Raw genomic sequence first — 27,897 nt, forward strand, 5'->3', positions numbered from 1 at the left:
CAGTGTGTTTGGCTCGTACTCGTGATGATTTTTATATGTTGAAAGCACAAATCAAAAAAGGGATCAGTTAAAGCTGTTGTGAACAGACAGAAGCATATCTGTAAGCAGTTAGTTGGCATTTGAAGAGTATCACGAAATCACACACATTTTCTGCAGTACTAAGAAAAAAAAAGAATGAAATGGATTTTGTTTAGCCTTGCAAGATAACAGCTAATAAAATAAAGCACATACAAAATAAAAGACCCTTAATGGTACTTATTGAAAAAGATAGAAAAAAAAACATTGCCAACTCAAATTTCAGTTCTATTTCTCCTTTGCCTGCTTGTCTTTTTTTCCTCAGGTTTGAAGCATGCACCAATGTAACTGCAGAGGTTTATATGCGTGCATACCTTACTCCATGCATCAATGACTGCGGGACATATGGACAGTGCAAGCTCCTGCGAACCAACAACTACCTTTATGCTGCATGTGAATGCAAAGCAGGTAACACTTTATGTGCAGGAGCTGCTGCAGAGCTCTGTGTATTTGCAACTTACTAGAACAACTCTTTATTGATTTTTTTTACTTGCTTTGATTTTGTTCCCACTATGAGCTAAATTCAGATGAAGTCATCTACTATTGTCTTTTTTCAATTTGATTTTAATGGCAGACTAAGTCGGCAGCAGAAAACAATTAATGCCTGTCTTCAAGAATCCCTCATTGTTTATTTAGCGGTACATAAGAAGGGAATGCATGACCATTAATGATATTCAAATTTAGATAAAAGAAAAAGAAAGAGGTCATATCTGCTGCTAATAATTTCTGATTAATTGTAAAATGTATGACGGAGGATGACGGAAAATGGAAATGTCAGCCACAAGGGCTTGGGCAAGCCGTTTTCCAGAATTGAACAAACATTATGGCAATTACATGGTAGGTACCACTGTCCAAGAAGCCTCGCATTAATCTCTTCCTATAAGCTGTTGATGAGACAATAAAACACTCTTAATTACAAACAGCTTTTCAATAAAAGATGAGCTTATGAAGCCAAACAAAGCCTGTCCTCAGAGGCTTTTTTAAAATCCTGCCTTTGATCTTGTTTAATCCGAGCCAGTTTCTCTTCTATTGAATCCTTTGTCATACTTCATGTGTGCCTCTGCTTCCTACCGGAACCACAGCAATCAACACTTGCCCTTGGCCTGTCTTAACTCAGCAAAACCTCAATAATACAGTGCCTTGTAAAAGTGTCGTACACCTTGAACTTTTCCATGTTGCACCTTAGATGCTGGGCAAAATGGACAGAATAATTATCACAATATTTTTTTTGTGAACTGAATTAGTAACCAATGAAGTTAAATCAGGTCAAGTTTATTTGTAAAGCACACTTTAGCAACGAGGTAATTCAAAGTGCTTTGCATTAAAACATCACACAGTCACCAATTGTGAAACAAGCAAAAAACATTTCATTTTGTCAAATGCCATCATCAAACATCAAGTATGTTAATCGATGTTCCGTTTTGTATTAACCAAAGGCAATTCTAAACAAATGTGTTTTTAGCCTTGATTCAAAGGAACTCGATGTTTCAGCTGTTTTGTAGTTTTCTGGAAGTTTGTTCCAGAAAACTGTAAGGACGTTATAGCTGGGGTGATGAACTCTGGCTTTAGCAAGCAGCAGCATGGTGGAGGTTATAAAACTGCAATCCAGGCTTGGTTCTTTTACAAAGCACTCTTCAATCCATCATGCGGAAATAAAAAGACCATGAAATGTGACTGAAATGTTGACAAAGGGAACTTGCATATAAATGCACAGCATATTTTTCTACAATTTTTTTATTTGCAAAAACAAACTTGAAAACCATGTATCATTTTCCTAAATCCAGCAGGTTGGTTTATCTCAGTAATATCAAACTCTGTGACTGTAATGCGACAATGTGAAAGAGTTTGAGGAATGTGAATGGTTTTGCTAGGCATCGTATTGGTCAATACTGTGTACATTCAGAGCTTAGTTTGTGATAATTTGACCCAAAAACCGTACTCTTAATCATTATGTCTTGGCCTAAAATCAGACAGAAAAACAACCAAACAAAGATAGTTTTCCAAACTGTCTGATTCTTTTGGCCCCTTGATGGTGATGTATTGTAACAAAGCAGAGATAGTTGAGAATAGGAGGGTGTTCACTCCAGGAGGCCCTATTGTGGAAGATAAACAGCTTCACACAACTCTGATGTTCCTGATAAAGAGCTGCTGCTGCTGCTGTTGATGAGACTCTTATCAAGTCATGCATTTTTCATACACTTAAAGAAATGCACAAAATTCAAAGGAAAAGATTTTGAACGGCCTGTTTCATCTCTCATTCAAATTTCTTCCATCTTCCATCCACAAAAAGATTTAAGAAGACTTTCCCAAAGTTCATGCAGAGTTTAACACAACTTAACGTCACAGAAGCTCCTTTAGATCTCTCCTTTCTTCCATCAGGCTACAGCTCTGACAGTGTGTTTGTCTAATAGGCTGGAATGGCTGGGGCTGCACCGACAACTCCGAAGCCTATTCTTACAGCTTCCAGCTCCTCTCCACCCTCCTGCTCTGTCTCAGCAACCTGATGTTCGTCCCGCCTGTGGCCATCGCCATTCGCAGCCACTACCTGCTGGAGGCTTCAGTCTACATCTTCACCATGTTTTTCTCCACTGTGAGTCACTTCTAAATGATTCAGCTGATGACTGAAAGTGCAGCTGATGCCATATGCTTACTTGGAAAATATATAAAGAAGCATATCATCTTTTTTTTTTCTGTGCTTGTTGTATGGCATAAAATCCAACCGATCTTTTACTTATTTTAGGTTAGTGAGGATTACCAACATTATTTATAATTGTTAAACATGAAAATACTGAGGGAGGGATTTTTTATTATTATTTAAAAAAAAATGTCCATATCACTTCTTTTGATTCAGAAGTTGCATGCTTTAAAATGCTCTCACAATTTTTACTTCCCTGTGTGATGTTATGAAAAGATCAAAACAAATCAAGCAAGTTATCAGAGAATTGTGGACGTCCACTAGTCTAGTTCATCTTTGGGAACAATTTCAAGATGCCTGAAGGTGGCACACTCTAATTTATTTATCAATTTTATGCAAGCATAATCAGCATAACAGTTTCCAGCCATCATACTGTTAAGGAAGGAAATTTATTCTGTAGTGCAGAGATAGATGTGGAGCAAAATGCATCAGCTACATGGCAAAAGCAGACGATCTTGTGAAGATTTTGACTAAAGCTAAGAGATGTGTCTTATCTACAGTGAAGTGTGTCTTGTACCCATGGCGGTTGAAAGCCCATTCAGAGAGGAAGAAGCCATTACTCCAAAAGTAACTTAAAAAGCCAGTATGCTGTTTGTAAATCCACACAGGGACAAATGTACACCTTTTTGGGGAAAAAAACCCCAAAACATATTCTGTATTTTGATGACACTAAAATTGAAGTGTTTGACTATATTGCCTAAGGAAAAAACTGCTGAGAATACCATCTGTACTGTGAAGTATGGGTGGCATCATCATAGTGTGTTGGTGTTTTGCTTCAGGAGGGACTGGTGCACTTCTCACAAAAGATGGAAAGAACATTATGTGAGGATATTGAGGCAAATCTAGGGTAAAAATTGGTCTTGCAAATGGAAAATGAGGCTAAATATTAAACCACATAATTTGTTATAAAGTAGCCTTGGCACAACAGGATTAATGTTTTTCAGTGACCCTCCCACAGCCCTGATGTCAGCCCTATAGAAAAAATGAAGGGAGAGCTAAAAAAAAGTTTGTGTGAGTAATGCAACCTGCAAACTGAACTCAGTTTAGTCCTGTCAGGAAGGATGAGTCATTCAAAAGGTTTAACCCCAGGCATACAATTTAAAAGCCTAGTTTAATATTCTTAACTGACCTAAAACATTAAACATTTAGCCTAATTTAAAGTCAGACAGTTAAAATAAAGGTTGTGTGTTTTCACTTCAAACGTTTGGTTTGAAGTCTATATTTTTACATCTCTCTGAAACTTCATTGCTGATTCATATTCAGACACTTTTAAAGAAGACATGAAAAACTAAATAATTGAGTGGTGTTCTGAAGATTAAAATCATCATCATAGAATGTGTTCTTTGTATTTGGATGCATATAAACATAAGTGATGCATGCAGGTAATTTCACACAGTTCCTAACAATGGACTCATGCTGTTCTACTGATTGACACCTAATGATAGTCTGGCACAAAAGCAGTGCTGATGACTACATTATGCAAGCGCTTACGGTGGTAAACTGAAAACGAATTACAGTCACAAAGAGGGTTGTTTGAAAATCAGGACCAATTATATATATATATGATAAATGTTACAAGCATGAAAGCATCCAGAACAGGAAATGTGTTTCAGAAATGAGGCTCAGTGGGCAAAACAAATTACACAACATGGAATTTTATTATTTGCAAATCACTTAATAATCCAATGCAGTTTATACTCGCCTGTTGCATATCCAGAAGTAGATTTACTTCCTAGACTTTCTTGCAATTATTAAAATGGTCTTTCTTCCTCTGCTACTTTTTTTGAATCAATATCCTTCAAACTTTCTCCAGCTAAATACATTTAAACTCAAAGTATTTCTTTATAATTTCCAAAAGATATGGTGGAATTTGTGGCCAGGCTTACACTCCTTGAAGTACACACATGACTTTCTCTTTCATGTTCCTGTTGAGCTGCAGAGCTGAATATGTAGGTTGCACCCATAAAAAAAAATGCCGGATCTAATATATTAATGTAAAACTGCTCATTCTGCTGTTGACTCTTGTCTTGGGGTTCTGCTACTGCAGGTGCTGACAGTCAGGTACCTGATCAGAGCCTGGATAGCAGCTCTTGTGAGCATGGACCCTGTTAAAAAAGACATGAGTTGTCATTTGCTGCAAGCATGCCAGGTTTGACTGATCTTGACAAAACCCCTGCCAGAGCACAAAGCAAATGCGATTCCTGCCGCTTAGAGCCCCAAAATATCAGAGGCCTCCCATAAATGTTTGAAATTCAACACGAAACATAGATCTGAAATTTTCAATTTGGTCAGTAAGAAAATTATTACATTTGATTTCACAATTTCAGCTCAGATTACAATCTGCCTAGTGATAATCTGAAATCTTAACTTTTTCTTTGTGTTGAAGCTTGGTTTGTTAACTAATACATATCAACAGCAAATAACAGCCAATCATCATGATTGCTTTTAGGCTCAGCCAATTAAATGGCTCAGTCTCTCAGATTTGACCAAATCTGTTGAAACACTGTTAGAGGTGGTGATGCTGTCAATAGGAAGGTGGGCCCCTCATCAAATTCTCCTTAAGGCTTCATACAACCCTCTTGCTGTAGGGCAACCTTTAGCGAGTGCTACTGTATTATTTTAAGCACAAGTTTCAAATAGCGAGGAAGATCAGTGACAACCAGCAGCCCAAACAAACAACACCACATGAAGACCAATTCCTCACCCTGTCAGCACTCAGGAACGGTAGGCAGTCTTGTACAGATTACAGTTTACTGGGTGTCTGACAGCTCTCTACCCCGAGAATCCAAAACACACAGTGCATTCCCAGTCCCTTAGGACTGCTAGGAGGCCTGCCATGACTACCCTGTGCTGGCAGCCTGATTGCATTGGTGTTGGCAACAACTGGAACTTGATCAGTATCATTTATAAACTTACAACAGATTTTACAATTTTAGAGTTTATCTGTATAAGTGGAAAAAGCATAATTTCTAACTGTGACATATGGATGATACAAGCTCTCTCTGAGTCCTTCACAGGCTAGTAGAGTGGCCATTCAGAGCAGGTAGTACAAAGCTGAAACAACATTGGCCCTCTAGTCTTTGTTTGTACAGGAAATGAATACGGTTGGGCACAAAATTATTTATACCTCTTGTCAAATTTAAATCTAAAAATATTTTTATTCACCCAAGAAGTTTGTTTCTGATTGAAAATAAGACGGGCATCTCTAAAAAGGTAACAAAACCATATGAAATGCAAAAAATAAGTGAAAATATAATGGTTTTCAGTGAACCTGCAAATAAAAATGTAAACAGTGTGTCTATGATTTGCTTTCAACTGGCCTCAATGTGGTACTTCTAAAGACAATTCAATGCAATCAGTTAGGTTTGAAAGTCAATTCATGAGTAAATAGTCATGACACCTGCATAAATAAATAAAGTATAAATGATGCTTTTCTGTGAAGGCTTCAAGTTTGCTAGAGAACAATGTTGGTGAACAAAGAGCATCGTGAAGACTAAGGAGCACAGCAGACAGGTCAGGGAGAAGGTTGTGAAAAAATCAAAGGAACATTAAGATTATAGAAAAGAAACTCAAATTCTAGAAGTAGCCATGAGGCTTGCAGAAAGTTTTTCAGAGATTCTCAGCTCAGATGAGTCAGTCTGTTGACCAGACAACTGTTAGTTATAGTGCATGACTAACAGTCATAGTGCATGACTAACAGTGTTCTGGTCAACTGACTCATTTGGAGTTTAGGGAACAACATTAATAAGAAACAAAGTGATGTTTAAAGTTCACGTCTTTGATTTGTCCTGATTTGTAAAAACAATTCAAAGAGGTGGAAGAAGGTGTTATTCAGCAGTGACACCTGAGCTGGTCAGAACTGATTCATGATGCTGAGTTATCATTTTACACAGCTGCAACAAAATGGTTTGATCAAAGCATCTGTCGTGCATTAGAATGGCCTAGTCAAAGTTTAAATCCTAAGTAATCCTAGTCTAATTTTAAATCCTAATTAGAATCTGAGGTGAGACTTGAAAAATATAATATTGACCCTGGAATCCAATCTGATTCAGCCTGGAATATTTTGGAGCAAAGATTTTTCAAAAACGTAATAGTGGTAGAGAAATACCCCCCAAAAGGTTCTGAAATCTGTCATTTTTCAGATTTATATATATAATATATATATACACACACACACAATTTATATAATTGAAAATCATTTCTAACTTTTTATTCACAATGCCATGTACTTAGAGGTTATGGTTGTGACATGACAAAACTTGAAAAAATGAGGCTGTGTTAGTTTCCCAACAGGTATATTTATTTTAAGGAAGTGGAGCCATATGGTTAGATGGGGCTTCCATTTCAGATCTTTCTTTTCTATGCTCTGGAGAAATTCCTTTTAAAAAAGCTGACAAAAGCTGATAAATTACAGTCCAATTTCCCTTACAAACGGTTTTTTAAGTCTGGCAAAGAACTTAAGTCGAGTTTCAGAAAAGCAGTTCATGCTGGATTTTTCTTTTGTGAAAGTGGAGTGTGTCTATTAGACATTAGTTCTATCAAGAGAGATGAAGTCAATTTCTGTATGTTAAATTTTAAAAACTGCAGAGTAAAAATAAAAAGCAAAAACTAGAAGTTTGATGGTGTAACAGCTGTCTTCTTTGTCTCTTCCCACAGTTTTACCATGCATGTGACCAGCCTGGTATCGTTGTCTTTTGCATCATGGAGTATGACGTTTTGCAGTTTTGTGACTTCCTTGGGTCCCTTATGTCAGTGTGGGTCACAGTTATTGCTATGGCAAGGCTAAAATCCATCATCAAGCAGGTATGTTTGCACTGTATTTCTAAGTAATCAACAAATAAGTAATTTTATGGAAATTTGGCTTTTTGTAACAATCAATACATATTTTTTCTTGTCATAAAAGAAAGAAAATGCTGTTTTAAAACTTTTGTGTTTTAAATGTCAAGAACACTACCAATGTTTGCGATAAAATAAAAATAAAAAGGGAACTGCTTGGTGTATAAAATGTGATTGAAATATTTTTTTTATAATAATCTGAAACTGCTGAAAATTAAACCATCTTTAAAATACTGGGAGGAATTGGGTAAATCAAAAGGAAGTAAATTATGGTGTCATATTATTTAGTTTTGTCTTCTGTTAGTTGTATGCATTTTTGGTTAACATAAGAATCCCAATACCTAGAAAATAAAATGAAATAAAGCTGATGTTCATCTGCCACTCCTCCTATCAAATCTTTTTGACTCACACTTTTGAGCAGTTCTGATTAAAAACAAATGCTTTAAAGTCCCTAAATTAAGCAAAGAGGTTTTCATGCTAATTATGAAAATGGGTTTTGCAAACATTTTTTTTGATAGGCTACTTACAAAAAAAAAAAAAGATTTTTTGTTTGGTACAGAAAGTTTTCTCAGACCAAAATGACTGGTTTTACTTTTTTGTCAAATTTGGTGCATACTGTTTTTCACTGTTAATTTGGTGCAGGGACGTTTATGCAAAAAAATATTGTTGAAAGATATGTATCTATAAACGCAGAGGTGTATTCGGGCAACAGCTTTTTCTGCTGCTTCCGTAATTAGACAAATAAAATGAGACGCGACAGGACAGTCCATTAAATGGGTTTTGAGTGTCATTATCACACACAGCACGCATTTATAAAAATGAGTACTGACACCATTAATGAAGAAAAAAATGACTCTAGTTACGAAAACTGCAGTAAAACCTTTATGAGTGAGAAACCAAAAGCGGGTCATTTATCACACCATGTAATCAGGAGCTAAAAAATGGAGAAAAACATCACTTTAACCTCTTCCATTGATCAGACGTGTTTTTTTTTACACCCCCACAGCAGATCTGTCAGCCTGATACGAATTGCTGTAACAATCTTGTAATAAGGATTCTTTGACATCACTTCAGTATATGCATCAGTCTACCTTCAGTCTAGTTCTGTGTGAATAGCATGGCAGGTCAAAGCAGAAAAGTGGGTTTGTTTGTATACCACCATTCATGCTCAAGGTAATTTAAAAAAAAGAAACATAGATAAGAGAGCCGCACTTTAAACACAAAGTATGTTATAAACCAAAATATACATCATATAAAAATGTATAAAATTGCATATTTCGAGGCCATAAATAGGTTAGACATGATTGAAATTATCCAATAAAAACACTTATGCACTGAATGGTAACTTGAAGTAAACGGTAACATTTTCAGTCCTGATTTAATGGAGGCAACAGTTTCTACACATCTTAGGATTTCAGGGAGTTGTTTAGCTGTGGAACATAGAAGTTGAATGTTCCTTAATATTGTTTAGTTTTCCTCCAGGGAACGTCAAGAGAGCGGGTCTCTGTGGGCTCTGCACTTGTCAAACCTAACCGGTAACTCTGAAATAAATTTAGATCTTGCATCTTTAAATCCCTTACAGATAATTAACATGATTTTGTATCTTACAAACTGAAGGCCAGTTCAGGGATTTAAGGTTTGTGTGATGTAATCTAATTTTCTATGCATTTTGTATTTTTATAGAGAACATAGAAAATACATTTGGTAAAATATTTACTGGATGCAGCAGATTTTTGAGAAAAGTTCTAATTTTGCTCTAGAGGTGAAAATATTTGTTTGCTCTGAAATACAACTAAGCATAATTCTCTCTACATCATGATTTATATAAATATTTTTTTATTATACTTATAGACTGAAGAAAATATTTTTAGAAATCACCTGTTAAAGTTGGTCTTATATTTTCGAAGTGCCTGCTGTGCAAGACATTATTCCATTTTTACTTTATGTAAATGTGTTTTCAAGCCATCTTGAAAACACATTTAGTCTTAAGTTATTAAAATTCATTTATTAAAAGAAATCAAATGAAGGAATTGTTTTTTTAAGGAAGAGAAATGTGTAATCAAGCTATTGCTTGCTGGTAGTCTATTTGTTATTAGGCAAGAGTGGGGCAATGTTACATTACTCTATGCTCCATGCAAGCAGAGCAAGCTGCAGTCACTGTGGCCCTTTGTCTAGCATTTCATTTAAAGTTTCATTTAAAGAAACTTTGGTTGAAAAATGCTTGTCTTCTCATATTTTTCAGATATCCTGCATTACATCATTTTAAATAAAAATCCTCACATACATCACGGAGCATTCCCAAATTCCACCAGCTTTAGATGCTCTAATTGGCTCAGGTATTTACTGAAACAAGCAGTTGTTCCTTAATTGACAATTATTTTTGGACAGATAGAAATGGCCAACTATCTGTAATCAGACCTTGGATAGCAATGCATTCCACTTGTGTTGTCTTGCAGTGTCAATGGGTGATGAGACGAATAAAAGCCAGAACAAAGAGAGATTAGAGTTCTCCAGAGCTGTGCGTAGAAAAATCTCGCATATGCCTCCGTTCTTTGTTATAAATTAAGAGATCAGTCGCGTTAGAATCTACGTAGTGTGGCTCTAAATTCTCGGCTTGTTGACATATTGCAGAGAATAAACACTAACAGGTGCACCTTCTCCCTGGGTCACCCCCTGGCTGCACACCAATATGGAGCAGTTGGAGGGGAAAGTGTGAGTGTAAATGTGTGTCCCTGTCTATAAATGAGACAGAGAAGCGCAGGGCGGTGGGGGCGGAGGCTGGAGGTGGTGAGACGGGGAGGTGTGAGCGGGGGGAAAGTATGAACATCTGCTGTCCTCTCGGGTTTTCATTTTTGCTTAGTTCTGCAGTATGCAGCCACTAATCAAATCGCACATGTCAGGACTGGCAAGAGGAACCGTGCACGCTTGTGTACTTGAAAAGAGACAATGTGTGTGTGTGGGTGTGTGTGTGTGTGTGCGTGCGTGCGTGCGTGGGTGCGTGCGCGCATGTGTGTGTGTGTGTGTGTGCGTGCGTGCGCGCACGTGTGTGCGTGCGTGCGTGTGTGTGTGTGTTTATCAATGTCTAGGACTGCCGCAGCAGTAGAGGGTAAAGGACCTTTCATTTTCTGATTGCGTCCATGTGTGTGTGCAGCTCATCTGAGATTCACAAAGCCTTAAAAGTTCCTACAAATTTGTCAGCAGAATATCTTACCAGTCTGCAAACAGAAAGTGCTCTGGGTCATTTGTTAATCTCAGTTTGCTAAAGGTTACTAGTCAGTCTTATTAATATGAAGGAAAATAATAGTTATCTTTGTTGGAGTAATAAAAGATTGTAGTGACTACATTATTTGGTGGCCTTTTGTTACAACGGTGTATGAATAGTTAATAATTAGAGAAAATTAGCCAGATGATCTGATTTTCATCAGTCTTGTGCGTCTTGTGTTTCTTTGTCCGCCTGTCAGGTCTGTTATTGATAATACAGTACTGTGCAAATAATTTGCATCACAAAACAGATTCCTTGAAATAAGTGTTTATTTCAAAAAATCTCTACCTTTAGCGCATCTTTATTTAAGATCTTTGCTGCAATCTCATTAGAGTATAAAAGATGTAAACATTACCCTAATATGACAATGATTAAAATGATGTTATTGATACAAATATTCCAATATATGTCATTTCAGAAGCAGGAGGAATAGTTGTAACTTTTCTATTTGCATAAAAACATCTTGATCATGGTATATATTTTGTTCTAAATTTATGTGTAAGTATTTTTTATTTGTGATCGTCATACTTTGTTATTCCTAATGAATTATGGACATAGATAACAAGAAAAAAGCTTAAGCTTATGATTTTGTTTACAATTTTCTTCAAGGATATATTGGTTAAAAATGTAAGCGATAATGACCCCCTACTGGTAGATATTTTGGGAGTCAGAAAACGGTGCAGAAAGTCTTGCAGCAGAAAATTACCAGATTAAATTAATGTATCATTTGTTAGCCCAAGTGCACAACAAAGTTAATCCAAACTGCCCTGAGGCAGACGACTTGTTTTATGTACTCAAATAACAAAATTACAAGGGTTCGAAAAGACAAAACTTCAAAGCAACTAAATCAGCTGATCAAACTGGTAATCATTCCTACAGAAAAGCCTGGGCTGATGATTAAATATTAAAAAGCAACTGAAGTCCAAACAAAAGACCCTAGCTGAACCTTAAAATATCTCTCAAGACCATTAAAACCTTAGAAGAAAGATTGACTTCTTGGAAGTAGAATACAAAGGAGTACCTGAAACTCCAGGCTCACAGCTGTTCAAGAGCATGCAAATTATATAAATTTACTGTAATTTCTGGTAAAAATATATTTGATTTGAAGCAAAAGAAAAAAGAAACTGCTACAATACATCTCATACAGTCACTCTGTGTGATTATTCTTAAAGAGCTCAACAAATCAGCTCTGTTAAGTCATAGTAACCAATAATGGAAGCAGGTCAAAAGAGCATGCAAAACCAATAAAATCAGAGCAACGACCTACCAAAGGTTACACACAAGGTGTCTAACATTATTAAATTCTTAATTAGCTCCATGACCCTACATTTAATAAATAATGTGATTAGCCTGAAACCTGTGCTGTCCATGTTCCCACTTATTAAATTTTAACTGACTTTGGAACATGTTTTGCCCAGTAAGGCAGTGTACTCTTGCAGTGCCATTTAATTCACACGCACACACATCAGAACATATTACTGTACATTGCGAGGCATGAAAATATGGGTTGCTGATAAAAATAGACTAACACCAGAGGACAGGAGTTTGCTTTAGCTCATCTGTCACAGTGACTGATAATGATTCATTACAGTAAAAAAAAAAGCCTTGCCTATGAGCATCATGAGCATTCATGCCTGTATACAATGCATGCATTTTTGGGCATTTCTGTATGATCCAGCAACGCGGTATGACTGATGATCGGGCTGCACAGAGTCCTCAGGCTGCACCGCAAAGCTCCTTTTCTCCTTGGTCTGTGTCAATTAGTCGTATTCTCCTGCAGGCAGGTCACCCCCTCCCAGCTCCAAACTCCCTGGTTTCTCCTCACATTGTCCACCAGACACGAGAATGCAGGCTAAAGTCTTCCTAAAGCCTGTGTATACAACATATTGATTTCCCCCCGCCCCTACTCTCATTTTATCTTGTGGCTTTATCTTGAATTGTGAATTGGGGAAAACAAGAATAAAAAACAACTTTTACTATCTATTGCATGGGGCTTAGTGTTCATATTTTATTTCTACTGTTATTTTGTGCCTTCCACTATCATAGCCTTGTACATTTTTTTCATGTTTTAGGTTCTTTAAAAGGAGCTCTAGGGTTTGACCTCAACTTGGTAGAAGTCGATGCCTCTCTGATGAATCAAACTGATAAGACATTTAATCATTTTCTTTATGTCTGTGAAAATCGGTTATTGTCTGTAGGTAACTAACAATTTTAAAAATATAAAAAGTACAACATAAACACAAAAAAATGACCAGATGCATAATCTGCATAAATTTCACATTAATTTTGAACATTTATTTTATTCCAAAGTTAACGGGTGATACTGTCACTCACTTTAATGATATTTTAAAAACAAACATTAGAAAGTTTGAAATTGTAATCTAACCAACATACTTCAATACAGTTTACAAAAAAAATATTTAAATAGATTTGCCTTACCAAATTTGACAGAAACATACTTTTTGTAGCCACTTTTCTAATCGGATAAGGTAGAGTTTACTTTGGTTTACTCTGTCTTACAAACCTGACATTTAATCGTAGTTGATACATTTTCAATTGGGTTGAGGTCGGTGCCATATCTGAAGTTTCATCTTAGCCAACTCCCCAGACTTTCTCTCCAAACTATAAAACTACCATAAAATTTTTCTCCAGAAACATTTAGCTTTCCCATGCGGACAACTTCAAATTCAGAAATGTCCTTGGCGATGCTACACTCACTTCTCTGTAAATACTGTCAGTAGTTTATGATGAGTTTGGACATTAGAGTTTTGCGGATTAACTTTCATTATCCGAACCACTTTCCTGTCATCTTCTGGTGATATATTGGGTCTGCTAGATTAAAATGAGAAAGAATTGGCTGTCCAGCAGAACAACGATTTCAATCAGAACGGTTTTTGGTTTGGCCGAAGCAGATTAACATTAAGGGTGTTGTGGGCTATTGTTTAAAAGTCAGGACCAGGAAACAATTTTAAGTGAGCCTAAAATGTTTTACCAAAAGATAATTCAGATTTTCATCTAGAATTAGGTCAGGTCTTTGATGGCTATGAAAATGTGTGACTTCTGTATCTCAAATCTAATTCTTGCCTCTAAACATTACTTAAATTATGTGATTTATTTTAGTTCCAATATTGAAAAAGAAATGTTTGAAGGCATTATTCAGAACCCAAAATTTGACATTTATGCCCATGATGAGGTAATTTATACCAGAATTTTAATACATTTAAATAAAACTTGATAAATACAGAAAGATATAAAAAATTACAAGAGAGACCACATTACTCCAGAGATTAAATTACTAAAACAAGGTTGAGCAAATTGTCCTCCAAACCTCCAAGGTTACAGTGTGCAACCACAGCAGAGATGGAAGCAAATCTCTTTATTGCTGATCGTTTTGAAAAATTTGACAAATTTTACAGAAACACGGTGGAAAATCTTGAACAAATGTTTCATTAGCATTATAAAACCTAAAATAAATATCATGCTGTTCCATTTGTCACAATGTATTGTAGGACAGTGGAGTTCTAGTCCGTTTTATATATTTTCACAATCTGCAGGAAAACAAATTCAGTAAAGTCATTATCTTGCACAAACTACTCTAAAAAATTACAATTCAGACCAATCAATGATAGGAGACGTGCTTTTGCCTCACTACACAATCATCCTTGTATTTATTGGTGATGAGATGATTTGAACAGTGTTTATGGGGGACAGTTATTGATCTGTGTGTGTGTATGTGTTTTTTTCTATCCTGTGAAGGTGCTGTATCTGCTGGGGGCGATGTCTCTGTCCATGGCTCTGCAGCTGGACCGTCACGGTCTGTGGAACCTGCTGGGACCTAGCCTGTTCGCGCTGGGCATAATGGCTGTAGCATGGGTAAGGGGATTTCCTCTGCTCACGTTCAGACCATTTCTCATTAAATCAAGTTAATTTCCCCATTAGGTTTCATTGTACTTGGGGGAAAAATTCTGAAATAGATGTGATCAGATGGGTGATGGTGTCTTTTTTTTTATTTTAATGGATTATAAAAGCTGCCTTGAACTACTTCGAGTAATGCTTTATATAAAATTATTTGTTGAAAAGAATTTCTGGAAGCCGCACAGTTGAATCCCGTCTTTTAGATTCACAGCTATCTACACAGCTCTGAATGCATTACAAAGAGGTTTTCCCAGAGGATGAAAGACAATTATTTCAACGCATCTGTGCTTAACATTCAAAGCCGCGCTGGTTCAAACATGCAGAAGAAACGTGTTTTCTGTGCTGTCCTCCTAATGTTCCATGTGCTAGAAGGTGTTAAAGCATTTAATCTATCATGTAAGCCAATTGAGGGCTAGAACACGTGTGTGTGTGTGTGTGTGCGCGTGGGTGTGTGTGTGTGTGTGTGCGTGTGTGTGTGTGAATAAAAACTAGAGTTTCTGACCAACATAGGTAGTTTACATTAGCATGGAAGAGGCTTTAAAAGTTTTTTCTGCCTGTGGGGTATTAGTCATGGCTTGTAGTTCCATTATAACTCTGCGTGTACTTTCACTGACTCTTCGAGTCATAATGTGCTCCCTGAACTGAGAAGATAAAAATAATAGTCTTTCAGGGAGGATTCTTGAAAATAAAATAGAGCCTTTAACACCAACCCCTCTAGACGCGAGTCTGAAAACAAGTTTGTTGTTTCCATGGAGAAAAAAACAAGTGTTGAATAAAATGTAGGAGTTTCGTTTGTGAGAGTTAGTTTACTGTTTGCTGAAGGATCCCTTGAAACTAGAAGAGCATTTAAATCTTCCCTGCAAAGTCTTGTGTTTGAGCACAAAGAGGACAAAGCATTATTATAATCCAAAACAAAATCAGATATTATTTTTCAATGCAAAACAAATCACCAAAAACATTGCAAGTTAATACATCTAGTTGAGATTTAGTACAGATTGTGATTGTTCCTTAACATTCATACCTCTCTCCATATAATTTTTAATTATCTGTTTCTACAAAAGTCCAATAAACCCTGATCTAAAACTAAAACTGATCCATTATCATGTTCTACTTCACAACTTGACTACATCAAACAATAACCCAGTCATATTTTTAAATACATTACTATCTGGTGGTCACATTGAACAAAAAGAAGAATCAGAAGAATTTATTGTCATTGTCACTAAGACAATTTTATTGTCTTAGTGACAATTTCACTAAGACAATTCCAGATGTTGTTGGTGGATTAAGCCAGTGCACACTTCGCACATTTCTTTTATGTGCGAAGAAATGTGAAATTGCAGACAAACAGTGGGAATACCAAGCAGAAGTTATTTACTCAGAAATCGAGTAAATAACTTCTGTAATATGCATAGAGCTACAAATAAATGTTCCTTTAAATGAAATTCCAAGCCTCCTTCCTTTTTCCCAGCACACGGCCAGCAAAAGAGACTAGAAATATACTAATTTGTAGATTTTTAAATTAGCATTTTTTGTAGTCCACATAGAAACGTACAATGAGCACTGTAAGTGTGCAGCATCTTACATTGTTGATGACTGTATGTGTATGACCTCTGGAATACATTTTAATACTGCACATTAATGTTGTCAGCAGTTATTGACATAAACTTGGATCACTCTGGCAGTTCAAATCTGATGTAGAATTTCGGCCAGAGTCCACAGTTTCACCACAGCTGCTGCTACATTTGGTCCTGCTTTGTTCGGCTGAACATCGTCTGTTTCGGTGTGAAGGTAAAATGATGAGCGCTCCAGTTGTATCAGTCCAACTCATCAGCTGATTATGATCCCACTGGAATCATTTTAAAAAATCTAAGAGACACGGAAAGCACAGAAACATGCTGTTTTTGATTTTGCTTAAAATCCAAAGGTTTTCTTTATTGTTGGTGGCGCTAAAGCAGAGCAGCTGCATGAAGACTGGGCCACCTGTGAGTGCTTTGAAATGAGGTAGCAACCCATGGCAGCAGCTGTTTCTTCTTGATAAGAGACTAAACGTTCGTACCACACTCCAAAAATACACCAGGTCACTAGTTGCTGTTTTGTAAATTGGTTGCCAGACGTGTCTGAGTACTTGCTGTATATGGCAACAAGCTTAATGATTTGGCAACATTAGATGTTTGCATCCTGCATCTCTAGCATATCTGTTTGAATGACAAAACCAGAGAGGTCCTTGTGCAGCCAGTCAAAAACAAAAGCACAGCTTTGCTCTACCTGCAGGTTTACATAATGCAGGTGTAAATGAATTAAAGCTAAACGCAGAGGAGAATCTTTTTTTAGATGAAACTGAAGTGAGAAGGACCAGTTCTACCATCATGAATGATTGTGGAGTATGTTACTTTTTAAATCTATTTATTTAATATGATTAAATTTTGTGACAAAAATACTAATTGAGGCAAGAATTTCCTCTCACCTTTTGGTGAGATGAAAGGTTTGTAAATATGACGCTGAACACCTGCCCCTCCAAGATTAAACTTATCAACTAAGTTAAATGGACAATAAAGCCAATAAAAGTAGGCGATAATTTATGAAATATGCCATAAAAAAACTGTATACTGCAAAGACTCCTGTGCTTTAAAATCTTTCTTAAAAGGTCGATTTACTGGTTTACCAAACACTAGCAGATTCCTCTTTTCAGTCGATTTTCTTTAGGCACTGGCATATTTGTAATTTAATTATAAACGTCATGTTGTCATGTGCAATTTAACAAATACAAACTCCAAGCATTAGCTTTTTGTGTATTATGACAAGCTCAACATAATAAAAGTCTAAACTCTGAGACAGCATTTCTAATCTTTCCCTGACAAATGAAAACTAGCTACAAAACTGAACTTCTTTAAAAAAAAAAAAAAAAAAACTTACTTGGATCTACTGCTAATGTCGCAGGATTTAAAGATAAACCTGGGCAACTGCTTTGATTACATGACAGTTAATAATTTATAGGCTGTTCGGCTGAGAACGTCTGCATTTCAACAGTCTTCCCTCCGCGCTGCGCCTCTCGGATTGAGCGCCACACGTTCTCTACAAGAGCCCTTTCATTTCAGCTTGTCATGTTTCTGCAAAGCTTGGCATTCTGAATGCTCCCAGACACCACCAAATTAGATCAGTGAAGCGGAGGGCACAGAGCGTCTGCTGCTGCTGCTGCCGCCGCCGCTGCGTAGGGGTGTCATTAGCAGTAAGAGGAAGGGGAGCGGTTCCGATCAGTCAGTTCCAAAATATCCCTATTTCTCCAAACTAAATGAAGTCTCTGACTGGAGCGTGAAAAGACTCTCCCAGTTTAGAATTGTTTGCTTTAACAGAAAAAAAAAAAAATGCAATGCTGCACAGAAGGGAACAGAACAGCCAAAATACATTTTGTTTTTCACTTCATTGCACACAGATTATTAGTCTTCAATCTAAACTGTATTCTGCATAATAACTTAATCACAGCCATTTCCTGCAAGAGTATTTGTAATTATTTTTGCGTCTAATGTAGAGCGCGCATTTCCCTTGATAACATCGCCGTTCTTCACGGTAACATTTTCTGGAAGATCTTTAAGAAATGCAAGTAATCAGTGCTCAGGAGCTGATGAAAATAGAGATGGAGTGAAATGAAATGTTGAAGTGTTTTTGTGCTGTGATTGTGGCGCTTCTGGGAACAAATGAGCACAATCTGTTGATTAAAACAAACAGAGACACCATATCCAGTTACTGTGAAACAAAACATGAGGATACATGACAGGATAGATAAGAGACTGACTAACAAGTCAAATCCACCTGCTGATCAGTCTGATGCACGTGGTGAGGAATACAAAACCCTCAGAACAACACAAGTGGAGATTATTAAAAAATCACTGTCCCTCATCTCCTCAAGTTAGAACTGGTCCTTATCTAAAATCCTACTTTAATTATGTGCGAGCTACAACTCCCATGACCTGTCTCAGAATTGGCCACTCTACATGAAAAGAAATAAATATGGATATTAGCAAGTCCATTTATGCTTTTTTGTGCCGTGCTTAGGCATTTTCCACAATAGTTACCTGAGCAGGTTCTGCTGCAGCTCTATGCTTCACCGCTGACACGAGGTTCTTGACAGACATGTTCTTGAGGTGCAAATAATTCTGACTCACCTGTCTAATGATCATTATTCCAAAAGTTTTGAGTTCTATCTTTCAGACTTCAATCTAGCATTCACGTTTTTCTGAGTGTAAAGTTTCCTCTTTGCACTCGTCAAATAAAAGATAAACATGTGCAGTTCTCTCTCACTGCAACAATCAGAAGAAAACCAAACGTAAAAGATTTAAACAGGACAAAAGTAGTGACGGTCTAATCATGCGCACCTGATATGAAATGCTTAGATGTGACATGAGTGAGAATGTATGTTTATTTATAGCATAGCTTAATCCACATACTTTTTTTCCCAAATGATGTGAAATAATCTAATAGTTTCTATATAATTGAAACTAACAGAAAGGAAGATGGACAAGATTTTTCTGTTTTAGTTTTATTGTGAAAATGCTATTTATTTTTTATTTTTTTTATAGAGATTTAATTTTAGTAATTTAAATGAATATTTGTGGCTTTCTGTAGATTCATGCCAGCATTATATTTAAAATAAAAAAAGACACCAAATATGGCTCAGTATTTTCTGAACATAAAGTTTACAGCAGCATTGACATGGTTTGTTTGGTGATCCCGTCAGACTGTGCGCACTATCCGCCGCCGGCGCTGCTACCCGCCCACCTGGAAGCGCTGGGTCTTCTTCCTGTTCCCCGGCACCATGATCGCCACATCCGCTGTGGCTCTGTACGCCTTCGTGGAGACGGAGGAGAACTACTTCTACATCCACAGCATATGGCACATGCTGATCGCAGGGAGCGTGGGCTTCCTTTTGCCGCCTCGCGCCAAGCCAGACGCCAAGGTGACCCCGCTGAAGCGCAAGCGGGGCTGCGGCTATCAGCTGTGCGTGAACGAACACGAGGAACTGGGCCTGGTGGACCCAGGCATCATAACCATCAACAGCATCTGTACCAGCTGATAAACTCCACGTTCACTACTTTTTACCTTAGAGACACTTCATTGCCTTCTTTTACTGCAGAAATTCACACATGGAAATTAAGCCACAGAACTTTAAAAAAAGGAAGAAGGAAAAAAAATGTAAATACTTAAATCCTAATATGACACTGAAATTTCTTTTTTCTGTTGTAATGGTCATGGTAATTATGATCAGTATGTAATTATTATCTATAGTTGAAGTTCTGATGAATTGTGGGTGTATAGTGACACAGTGTTGCTTGTGAATATGTATTTAAAGTCAAAGCTGAAACACTGCTGCTATCTGACGGTGACTGTAAATCTGCTTCTGTTGGTTATTTATTGCTGGTCTTGTAAGCAGGCCAAGAGCTGTGGTGTGGGAAGGAAGGTACGGGTTGCTGGTAAACGGTGGACATAGATGGACGTTTACCAAGGGCACGGCTTTTCTGAAATTCTTTTAAGATATATCTTTTGCACTGAGACACAAAAATGTTGGTCTGTAAATTTTTATAACAATGGGCATCACAAATGTAAAACCTAGCTGTCATGTGGAATGTTAGACTGTCTTTTGCAAATGCAATGTATCACTTTTACACGAATGTGCTGAGTGTTCTTAGAGGAAAAAAAAATACCAAACCTCCTTAAGGAGAAGAGAAAGGCAGGAATACTTAAAATTATAGATGTTTTTCTTTTTTTTTTAATGAGGTTGTAAGGTGTACTTGTCAACCTCTTACCAACAGCTAAATGCATTCTGAGGGACCTCAGTTGGAGAATTACTGAAAAATGTTCTTAGAAGAGGAAGAGCCTTTATGGTCAATTTTTCATCAGTTCCGATTCTGACAAATGGTGAAAAATATGGTTTTCACACTGTCACACATATTTAGCTTGGATTCAGATTTGTAATTATGTGAAACTGCAGCATGTGTAGTCACAATGCCATAGTTATTGTTTGGACATGTCACAACTCTGACCTTCAACGTATACAGCATATTTTCACCACTGCAAATTAATTGATATATATTCTACACCAGTGATACAGCAATGGCGAGACATTACTAAATGTTACATGATGCAGACACTCTGTCTGCACCGATGGTTTAACTTTGTCATGTTGAATACTTACGGTTACTGACACAGCAGGGAACTTGGACCAATATTCTAACGAGTTCATTAAACCCTTCATCAGCAGTAAAGCATTACATTTTCACCAAGATAGTCATGGCATTAAGTATGGGGAAAACATCCTAGAAAACAATACAACTTGCTCTACCATAACTCGGCAACTGATTTGGCACATTTCATCAATACACATGGAATATTTGTAATGGGCCATTACACAAGTGATACATGCCTACACCAGACTTTACATTTCACAGAACGTATTTTATTATTTCACATTTCATTCCAGATAAAAATTTGTCATATTTCATTTCAGAATGAGAAAAAGCGCAGCAGCACAATAATCTGCATTCTTGAATTTGATGGAATCCAGTAGAATAGAAGACCATAGCTACTTTTCTTCCAAATGAAATGTTAATACAGAAAGCATTTTTTTTCCGGTAAAGGCAGGGAAATTAAATATGTGAGTCTATTGGAGTCGCATGGGGCACTTTTAGCCATGAAGGTTTCCAGAGGGAATATCTGGCACCACATAAAAATGCTAAAGCAGTCAAACAGTTTTGTTACTGCTCTTTCTTGTTTCCATAACTCTAATTAGCACATAAGTCTGGTGCCCTGTATATTTAGTTATTGGAGAATAATTAACTTTTACAACAGTTTTGTGCTGTAATCAACAATAATCCATGTAATCAGTGACTTTTAAGTTTGTAAAATTCTGATCACAATTTAACGTTTGATAAATAATTTTGAAATTGTTCAGAAAATTCATGATATAGTTGTATCACAAAATAGTAAGTTTTTGTTTTCCAAGGAGTTCAGACATGCATTAGCGGTATAAAAGGCAAATTACAATAAAAAAAAATTACTGGATTACATAAGTTTTCTCAAAAAGAAAAAGTCCAAATATTCAAGTCAAAATACTGCTTTTCTGGAAATTTGTTAAAATTGAATTTCTTAAAATTTGCATTGCTTTTTCACACAGTCAAGTGGAGAAAATATCCGTTGGTATATTCCAAATATAATTCTAATCAGTTTATCCAGCATTGTTTTTTTCTTATCATCCTATCATACGTTGTGAACGATCCTTTGCAGACGCTGCTGTTTCTTTGCAAAACGTCGTGCCACAAACATTTAACACACAGGGGTTAAACATGCAAACATTTTCAAGAAACTATTTTAAAATTGTAAGGATTTGCATTTGTATGCATAATGGAAATATTCTCTGGAAATCTTTCAGCTCGGCTCCCTCGTGATAATTTTAAGTTGATTCTCCAAACTGATAATGATTTGTTTTTTGGCCACTTAAGATGATGACTACTCTTACCTACTCCTCAAAGCAATGCTTCAAAAACAACGGACTATTCTTTTAAGAGACCTCAGACGTAGACCTTTCCTCGCCACTCTTTTTCTGACAGGACCTCTGTGACACCACATTCATGAACAATAAATGTTTTCTTTCTTTGCCTCGGTATCACTTTGCTGCTCTCAAAGCTTTTAAACACTGCACAACTGGTGAAATCTCTCACTAAGACATCACATTGCCATTCTTGGCCCTAATGGAAGCCAGTGGTTCTCAGACAGTGGGATGAAATGCTGTCAACGCCATCCTCTCAGGAATAGAGCAGGAGTGGAGATAAATAATTCTATACAAGCAACAGACGGAAGGCAGTTCCTGAGAAAGCTGTCGATATGTGGCTTTTTTTTCCTTCCTTTTGGAAGAAAAAGCAGAGTTGTGAGACTTTTATGAGTCTCTGCTATGTTCCCCCTCGGTGTGATCCATCATTTCCTGTGCGCACCAGATAGTTACGAGAGTATTTCAGGAAGGCTGAAAGGATTTATTATTTTAGCAATGCACATCCTGGTACAAGGTAAGCGGTGACTGAACCTGGACTTGATGTCACACATGGAGGAAACGATTGCTGTTAAAGGTATAGTTTGACATTTGGGAAATTGTACTCGCCCTCTCTCATGTTATGCAGGGACTGCCGTTGCTCTCACGATGTTAACAGCTACAGCTTCAAAAAAAAAAATCTTTTAGAAGAGAACAAAAGATTGGAAACGAGGGGAAACGGCTCAGCTCGGTTTGAGCTGGTTAGACAGAGCAAATAAAAATCTTTAGAGGTATGGTTGCCATAGTTTCAAATTTAACAAACAAGCAAATGCTGGAGCGGTATCGATTTCCCTCTGCAATAAAGTAGATGAGCACATTTGCCAAAAATGTCAGTCTATTCCTATTAGAATAATAAAAATTGTAAAAAGAAAAAAAAATCAATGTTAGGGTTCTTTTTTTTATATAATTTAGCAAGTATTTAAATCCAAAGCTATGAATAAGTCACACACATGCATACTAATCGGCCAGAATAAATAGCATCCTTTTTCTTTTCGCTTTTGTAAGCAAAGAAGTTCTTCCCGGAATAAGATGCAGGATTACTCCACCACCACTGCAGCTAATTACACCAGATTTTTGCCCTGTGTTTGCCTATTCAGCTTTGAAAACATGACAGAATCAGGCCAAACAAAGTCCTTATATTTACTGTTTTCCTCTATCCGCAGATATTTTCTCCCCTTGACAAATCTGTAAGCAGTGTATGGCTTTAGCCCTAAATAAGAGAGAGGCCATGTGAGCAATGCTAAATGCCTTATGCCTTTCATAAAATTTAGATGAATCATACCTTGATATCATTTGTAGTATTGTAATTTATGGAGGATTACATATTAAACACACAAATTTGCTTTCATATGTTCATCAAAAAGAAATGCAAAATAGCCCTCTTTGCTATTTTTTTTCAATGGAAACAAATAATCGAAGTTGTATCTCTGAAATGATAATTTTAATAACAAAAGAGAAAAAGGAAAATCCAAAATATTAATTCAGATCCCTCAATCTGCTCAAAATCTAAATATGAATGCTTTTTGTATATTTTTATTTCTCAGTGATGTCCATAAAAAGCAAAGTAATGGGAATTCCTGTAATACAAAACTCAGTATCTCGAATGGAGAGCGCACCCCTTGGTACAGATAAAAGGCCTGTAGCTGTGCCTAATGAGACAAATCAGACCCAGATGACAAGGTTTCACATATTAAAATTTCAAACTGTGGGTATTTATGTAGTTAAACATCACATAAAATCCAAGCAAACACCTTGTTTGTATTCATGGGTTCTTCTCAAACATACAATATTTCTCAAAAACAGCCGGACATCACGAGAGCGTTTTCAGCTGGACAGTTTACGTTTCAATATTTTCTGCTGATTTGAGTTTGAACGAATGGGCTTCAGAGCTGATATACAATACAATACACGGGGTCAAAATACAAGTTTGTGTAATAATGTTTATTTGATTTGTTTCATGGTGTTTTGCATACTGGCTTCCACATGTTCATCTGATTTTTTATTATTGCAAGAATAATGCTCCAGAAATAGCATGATTTCGCATTTTGTGTGCTGAAGCCGAGATACGTGTAAAGGTTGTCTCACGGCGAACAGTTTGAGACCACAGCCCTAAAGAAAAGTATTCAAATTCTATATTAATAAAACAAGAATTCAATTCAATTTAGTTTATTTATATAGAACAAATTCATAGCATGTCATTTTAAGTCACTTTACAGAAAAACAAATGTCTGTTCAATTAAACCATACAAACTTCCTGTTATACATAAGAAAACCCAACATATTGCTTTGAATCACTTCACTAAAAAGACAGAAAGGACATTAAGAATGCAACATATTCTATAGATCTACTATAATTTCTCTCAGGGTGGCGTAGTCTAAAGTCAAAGGTTATCGAGCAATGGTCAGAGTTATGAGGAAATACTGTTATTTATTGAGACTTAGTGATGCCGTATGTCGGCGGCATAAGATTCAGAGTATGAAGACTAAGGTTTGTGGATGTTTTGTATAAAACCAACTGAGTCTACATTAAGGCTATCACTTCCAGCGTCAACATGAATGTTAAAATCCCCACTGTATTTACTTTTTCACTCTTTAACGCTAATTTAAATAAGAAATCAGAAAGCTGACCTATAAATTGAGTGAGTGGCTGGTGAATGAAACAAAACAATAAGCAGACATGGTTTGAGGGCTTTGCAATCTGAATGAGAAAAACTATTCAAAAGAATTGTAGCTATTGATTGGCCTGGGACTAATCAATAAATCTGACTGAAAGATGGTTGCTACTCCTCCTCTCCCAGGAATGTGAACATTTAAATTAATTAGAAGAAGTTGACTAATTTAGATGAACCTACTCCTCTTGCTGCAGCCAGGTGTCTTTGAGACTAAATACACCAATATGATTATCCTCAAGTCATTAACTAATAATTTATTTGAAGAGAAAGATCTTATATTCAATAAACCATGTTTAATTGTTTCAGTTTAATGTTCAGCAAGACTAGTATTGGGATGTTTAATCGATTTGACTTTGGCCTTGAGGAAGACATGGTCTCAATAGATTAATGGGTGGCTAATAATATAGAAGCTACAGAGAAGTTTGTAAACTATGACTCTGCTTCCAAACAAGCATTTTTTTTTAATTTGCTTTGTGTTTGATATGATCGATCTACTGCACAAAACCTGCCACTATGGGCTTAAAAACACAAGCAATGCACGTGCGACATCGCAGCAGGGTGACTACATGGCAGGCGATTGTTCTCAAAGTGTTGCAGATCTGTAGCCAAGCTTTTATTAGGCATTTTGTTTACTTCGCTCAGTTAGAGTATGGCTGAAACTGGTGGTGGAGAAAAAAGGCTTCTCCTGTTCAGTAACAGCAGAACTGAACTGCTTCCTCCACGGAATAAGATTGAATAGATTCTATTCACCTTGACTTATTAAAGGTGGTCTCAAACGTTTCTGTCATTCTTTATGAACACAGTAGTGCAGAAATAGGGATAATCTTTATTTTCTCCCAGTGGGAAAATGTAGCTTTACCAGGAGCAAAGTGACAGGCATGTCGAAACATGCAGATTCAACCCAAGGTAAAAAAATAAAAATAAGAATTAGAGGCTTAGAGTCAAGGAATATTTACAGCAATTTCTCTTATTAGAGCATAAGATCAAGGGAAAATAAATGAAGATATAGAAATTCAAGAGAAAATGTGCACAAATTTAAAGCATCTTAAATTAAAATTTCACCTCCAAACATTTTAGGCTTTCAATTTCTTTGTAAAAAAACATTTTATTTGTATTTAGCTTCTTCTACAATCATTTTCTGTCCAGTAGTAGTGCCATATTTCTGCCGCTTAACTGGACCCATCTTTTTTCATTAGTAAAATGATTGTTTTGTACCTAAACTCTCACAGCAAACTGGAAAAGTGTTTGCTTTAATTATGAGTAAAGCAGAAAGTGAAAAACCAAACAGGAGTTGAGCTTAAACATCTAGAAAACAGGAAAAAAAAAACCAACAAAACAGAACCTGAAAGAGAACATGAGAAGCATCAAACATCGTTCAGTTTATCTGTTCGTGGATGTATGGGATTGGCCTGAGTAATTTATAGGTAATTTATAGGTATGTAGTTACAATGGAAAAGGGAAAACAAAATGAGTAGATATGTCGGTATGAGAAACAGAGTTTAAGAGCACCTTTCTCCAGACAGAGTCACCAAACTTATTTTATATCACAAATTGTTGGAATTATTTAATTTAGTAAGCAACAGCTTGTCCTTAACTCATGTTGTACGTGGAAATTCACCATAATTCACAGAAAAAAAGGCTTGAAAACATTATCTTGTGTGTAAAACTGCTTCCTTTTTGTCAAACAGATTCCAGATCAGTGATTTCTTGTACAGGTCTGACCGTAAATCAGGCTAATAGTGTGGTTAATGAAATTGAACCAAGCTTTCCACAAAATGTGGCTTACCGTAGTTAATGTAATTTGAATGTCGTTTTTCCTTAAATAAATTAAGTCATCATTCGAAAACAACTTTAGCCATCCACTCAGGGTTTTTTGTTGTTTTTTTTTTTGGTCTCATACTGAAAGTAATCTAATGATCTGAAACGTTTAAGTGCAAAGATGTTTTGTTAAATTGGATAAGAGAAGGGTTGTGCTAAGAGAGCAAATAATTTTTCACAGCACGGTACATGGCACGCTAAAGATTTAGCGGCACATTTTACCCAATAGAGTGCTTTATTCTCAGGCTGCCTTTTGAGCCTGAGTAGACTGGACCTTTAGTTGTCAGGATCCACTCCTGTGGAATCGACTCCCACAGGACACAGGTATTGTTTGTTCTTTTCAAACTGGGCTCAAAACTTTTCTTTACTTTTCTTCTTTAAGGCATTTTTATGAAAGGATTGGATAACGCCATTCATTTGAGACATAATTCCCATAAGGCAGAGACCATATGTCCCTCTTCTTCAGTCTGTATTTTTCTTTCAATCATCTGGCCGCCATTTCACAAGTAAAGATCAAATGAAAGTTCACAATTTATCATTTGTAAAGCATCGGTGTAACCCACATATTCTTGCAAGATATCCGTGAGCCATCCAAAGATGTGTGTAGCAAAAATAAACTGCAGAAAAATCTACTCTATTGACAGCAAATGGACGTTTTCACCCAATAATCTTACCCAGGCTGTGATGAGTTTGAAGCCAAAGAACATATTTGATTCTCAATGTCTGTTTCTCATTATTAAACACGCTGGTCAATCTGTAATGGTTTAGGCAACCATCTGGTGAAAGTCATCAAGTCCAGTGTTTGTTCTGCATGATTGCATAGCAACCAGGAAATATGGGCTCATTTTGGCTGACCAGATGCACACCAGGGTGCAAATGTTTGTCCATAATTATGGAAAAAGTTAATCAAGAATAAATGACATGCTGAGAAGATCGGTGTAATTACAAGTAAAGGTACCAGTGATTTCCTTTACGTTTTTGCCAATCTCTGGATTTTCTTCTGAAACTCCAGTTCAACAATCAAGGGGAAAGGCACTAAAGTTTCTAA

The 27,897-nt window shown here is 36.5% G+C and overlaps 1 protein-coding gene across 1 annotated transcript in view; it reads left to right on the forward strand.

Annotated features, from left to right (window-relative positions):
• The window catches only part of tmem8b (transmembrane protein 8B), a 52,163-nt gene extending 29,731 nt beyond the window's left edge, over window positions 1-22,432 (forward strand). The window contains exons 9-13 of the mRNA XM_008418052.3: window positions 341-483; window positions 2,487-2,665; window positions 7,427-7,573; window positions 14,625-14,741; window positions 19,519-22,432. Of these exons, the coding sequence (XP_008416274.1) occupies window positions 341-483; window positions 2,487-2,665; window positions 7,427-7,573; window positions 14,625-14,741; window positions 19,519-19,854 (922 nt within the window). The 3' untranslated portion in view covers window positions 19,855-22,432. The remainder of the gene's footprint in view (window positions 1-340; window positions 484-2,486; window positions 2,666-7,426; window positions 7,574-14,624; window positions 14,742-19,518) is intronic.
• The last annotated feature ends 5,465 nt before the right edge of the window (window positions 22,433-27,897 follow it).

The sequence above is a fragment of the Poecilia reticulata genome, chromosome 9 (genome assembly GCF_904066995.2).
Source record: "Poecilia reticulata chromosome 9, P_reticulata-male-v2, whole genome shotgun sequence".
Lineage (NCBI taxonomy): Eukaryota > Metazoa > Chordata > Actinopteri > Cyprinodontiformes > Poeciliidae > Poecilia > Poecilia reticulata.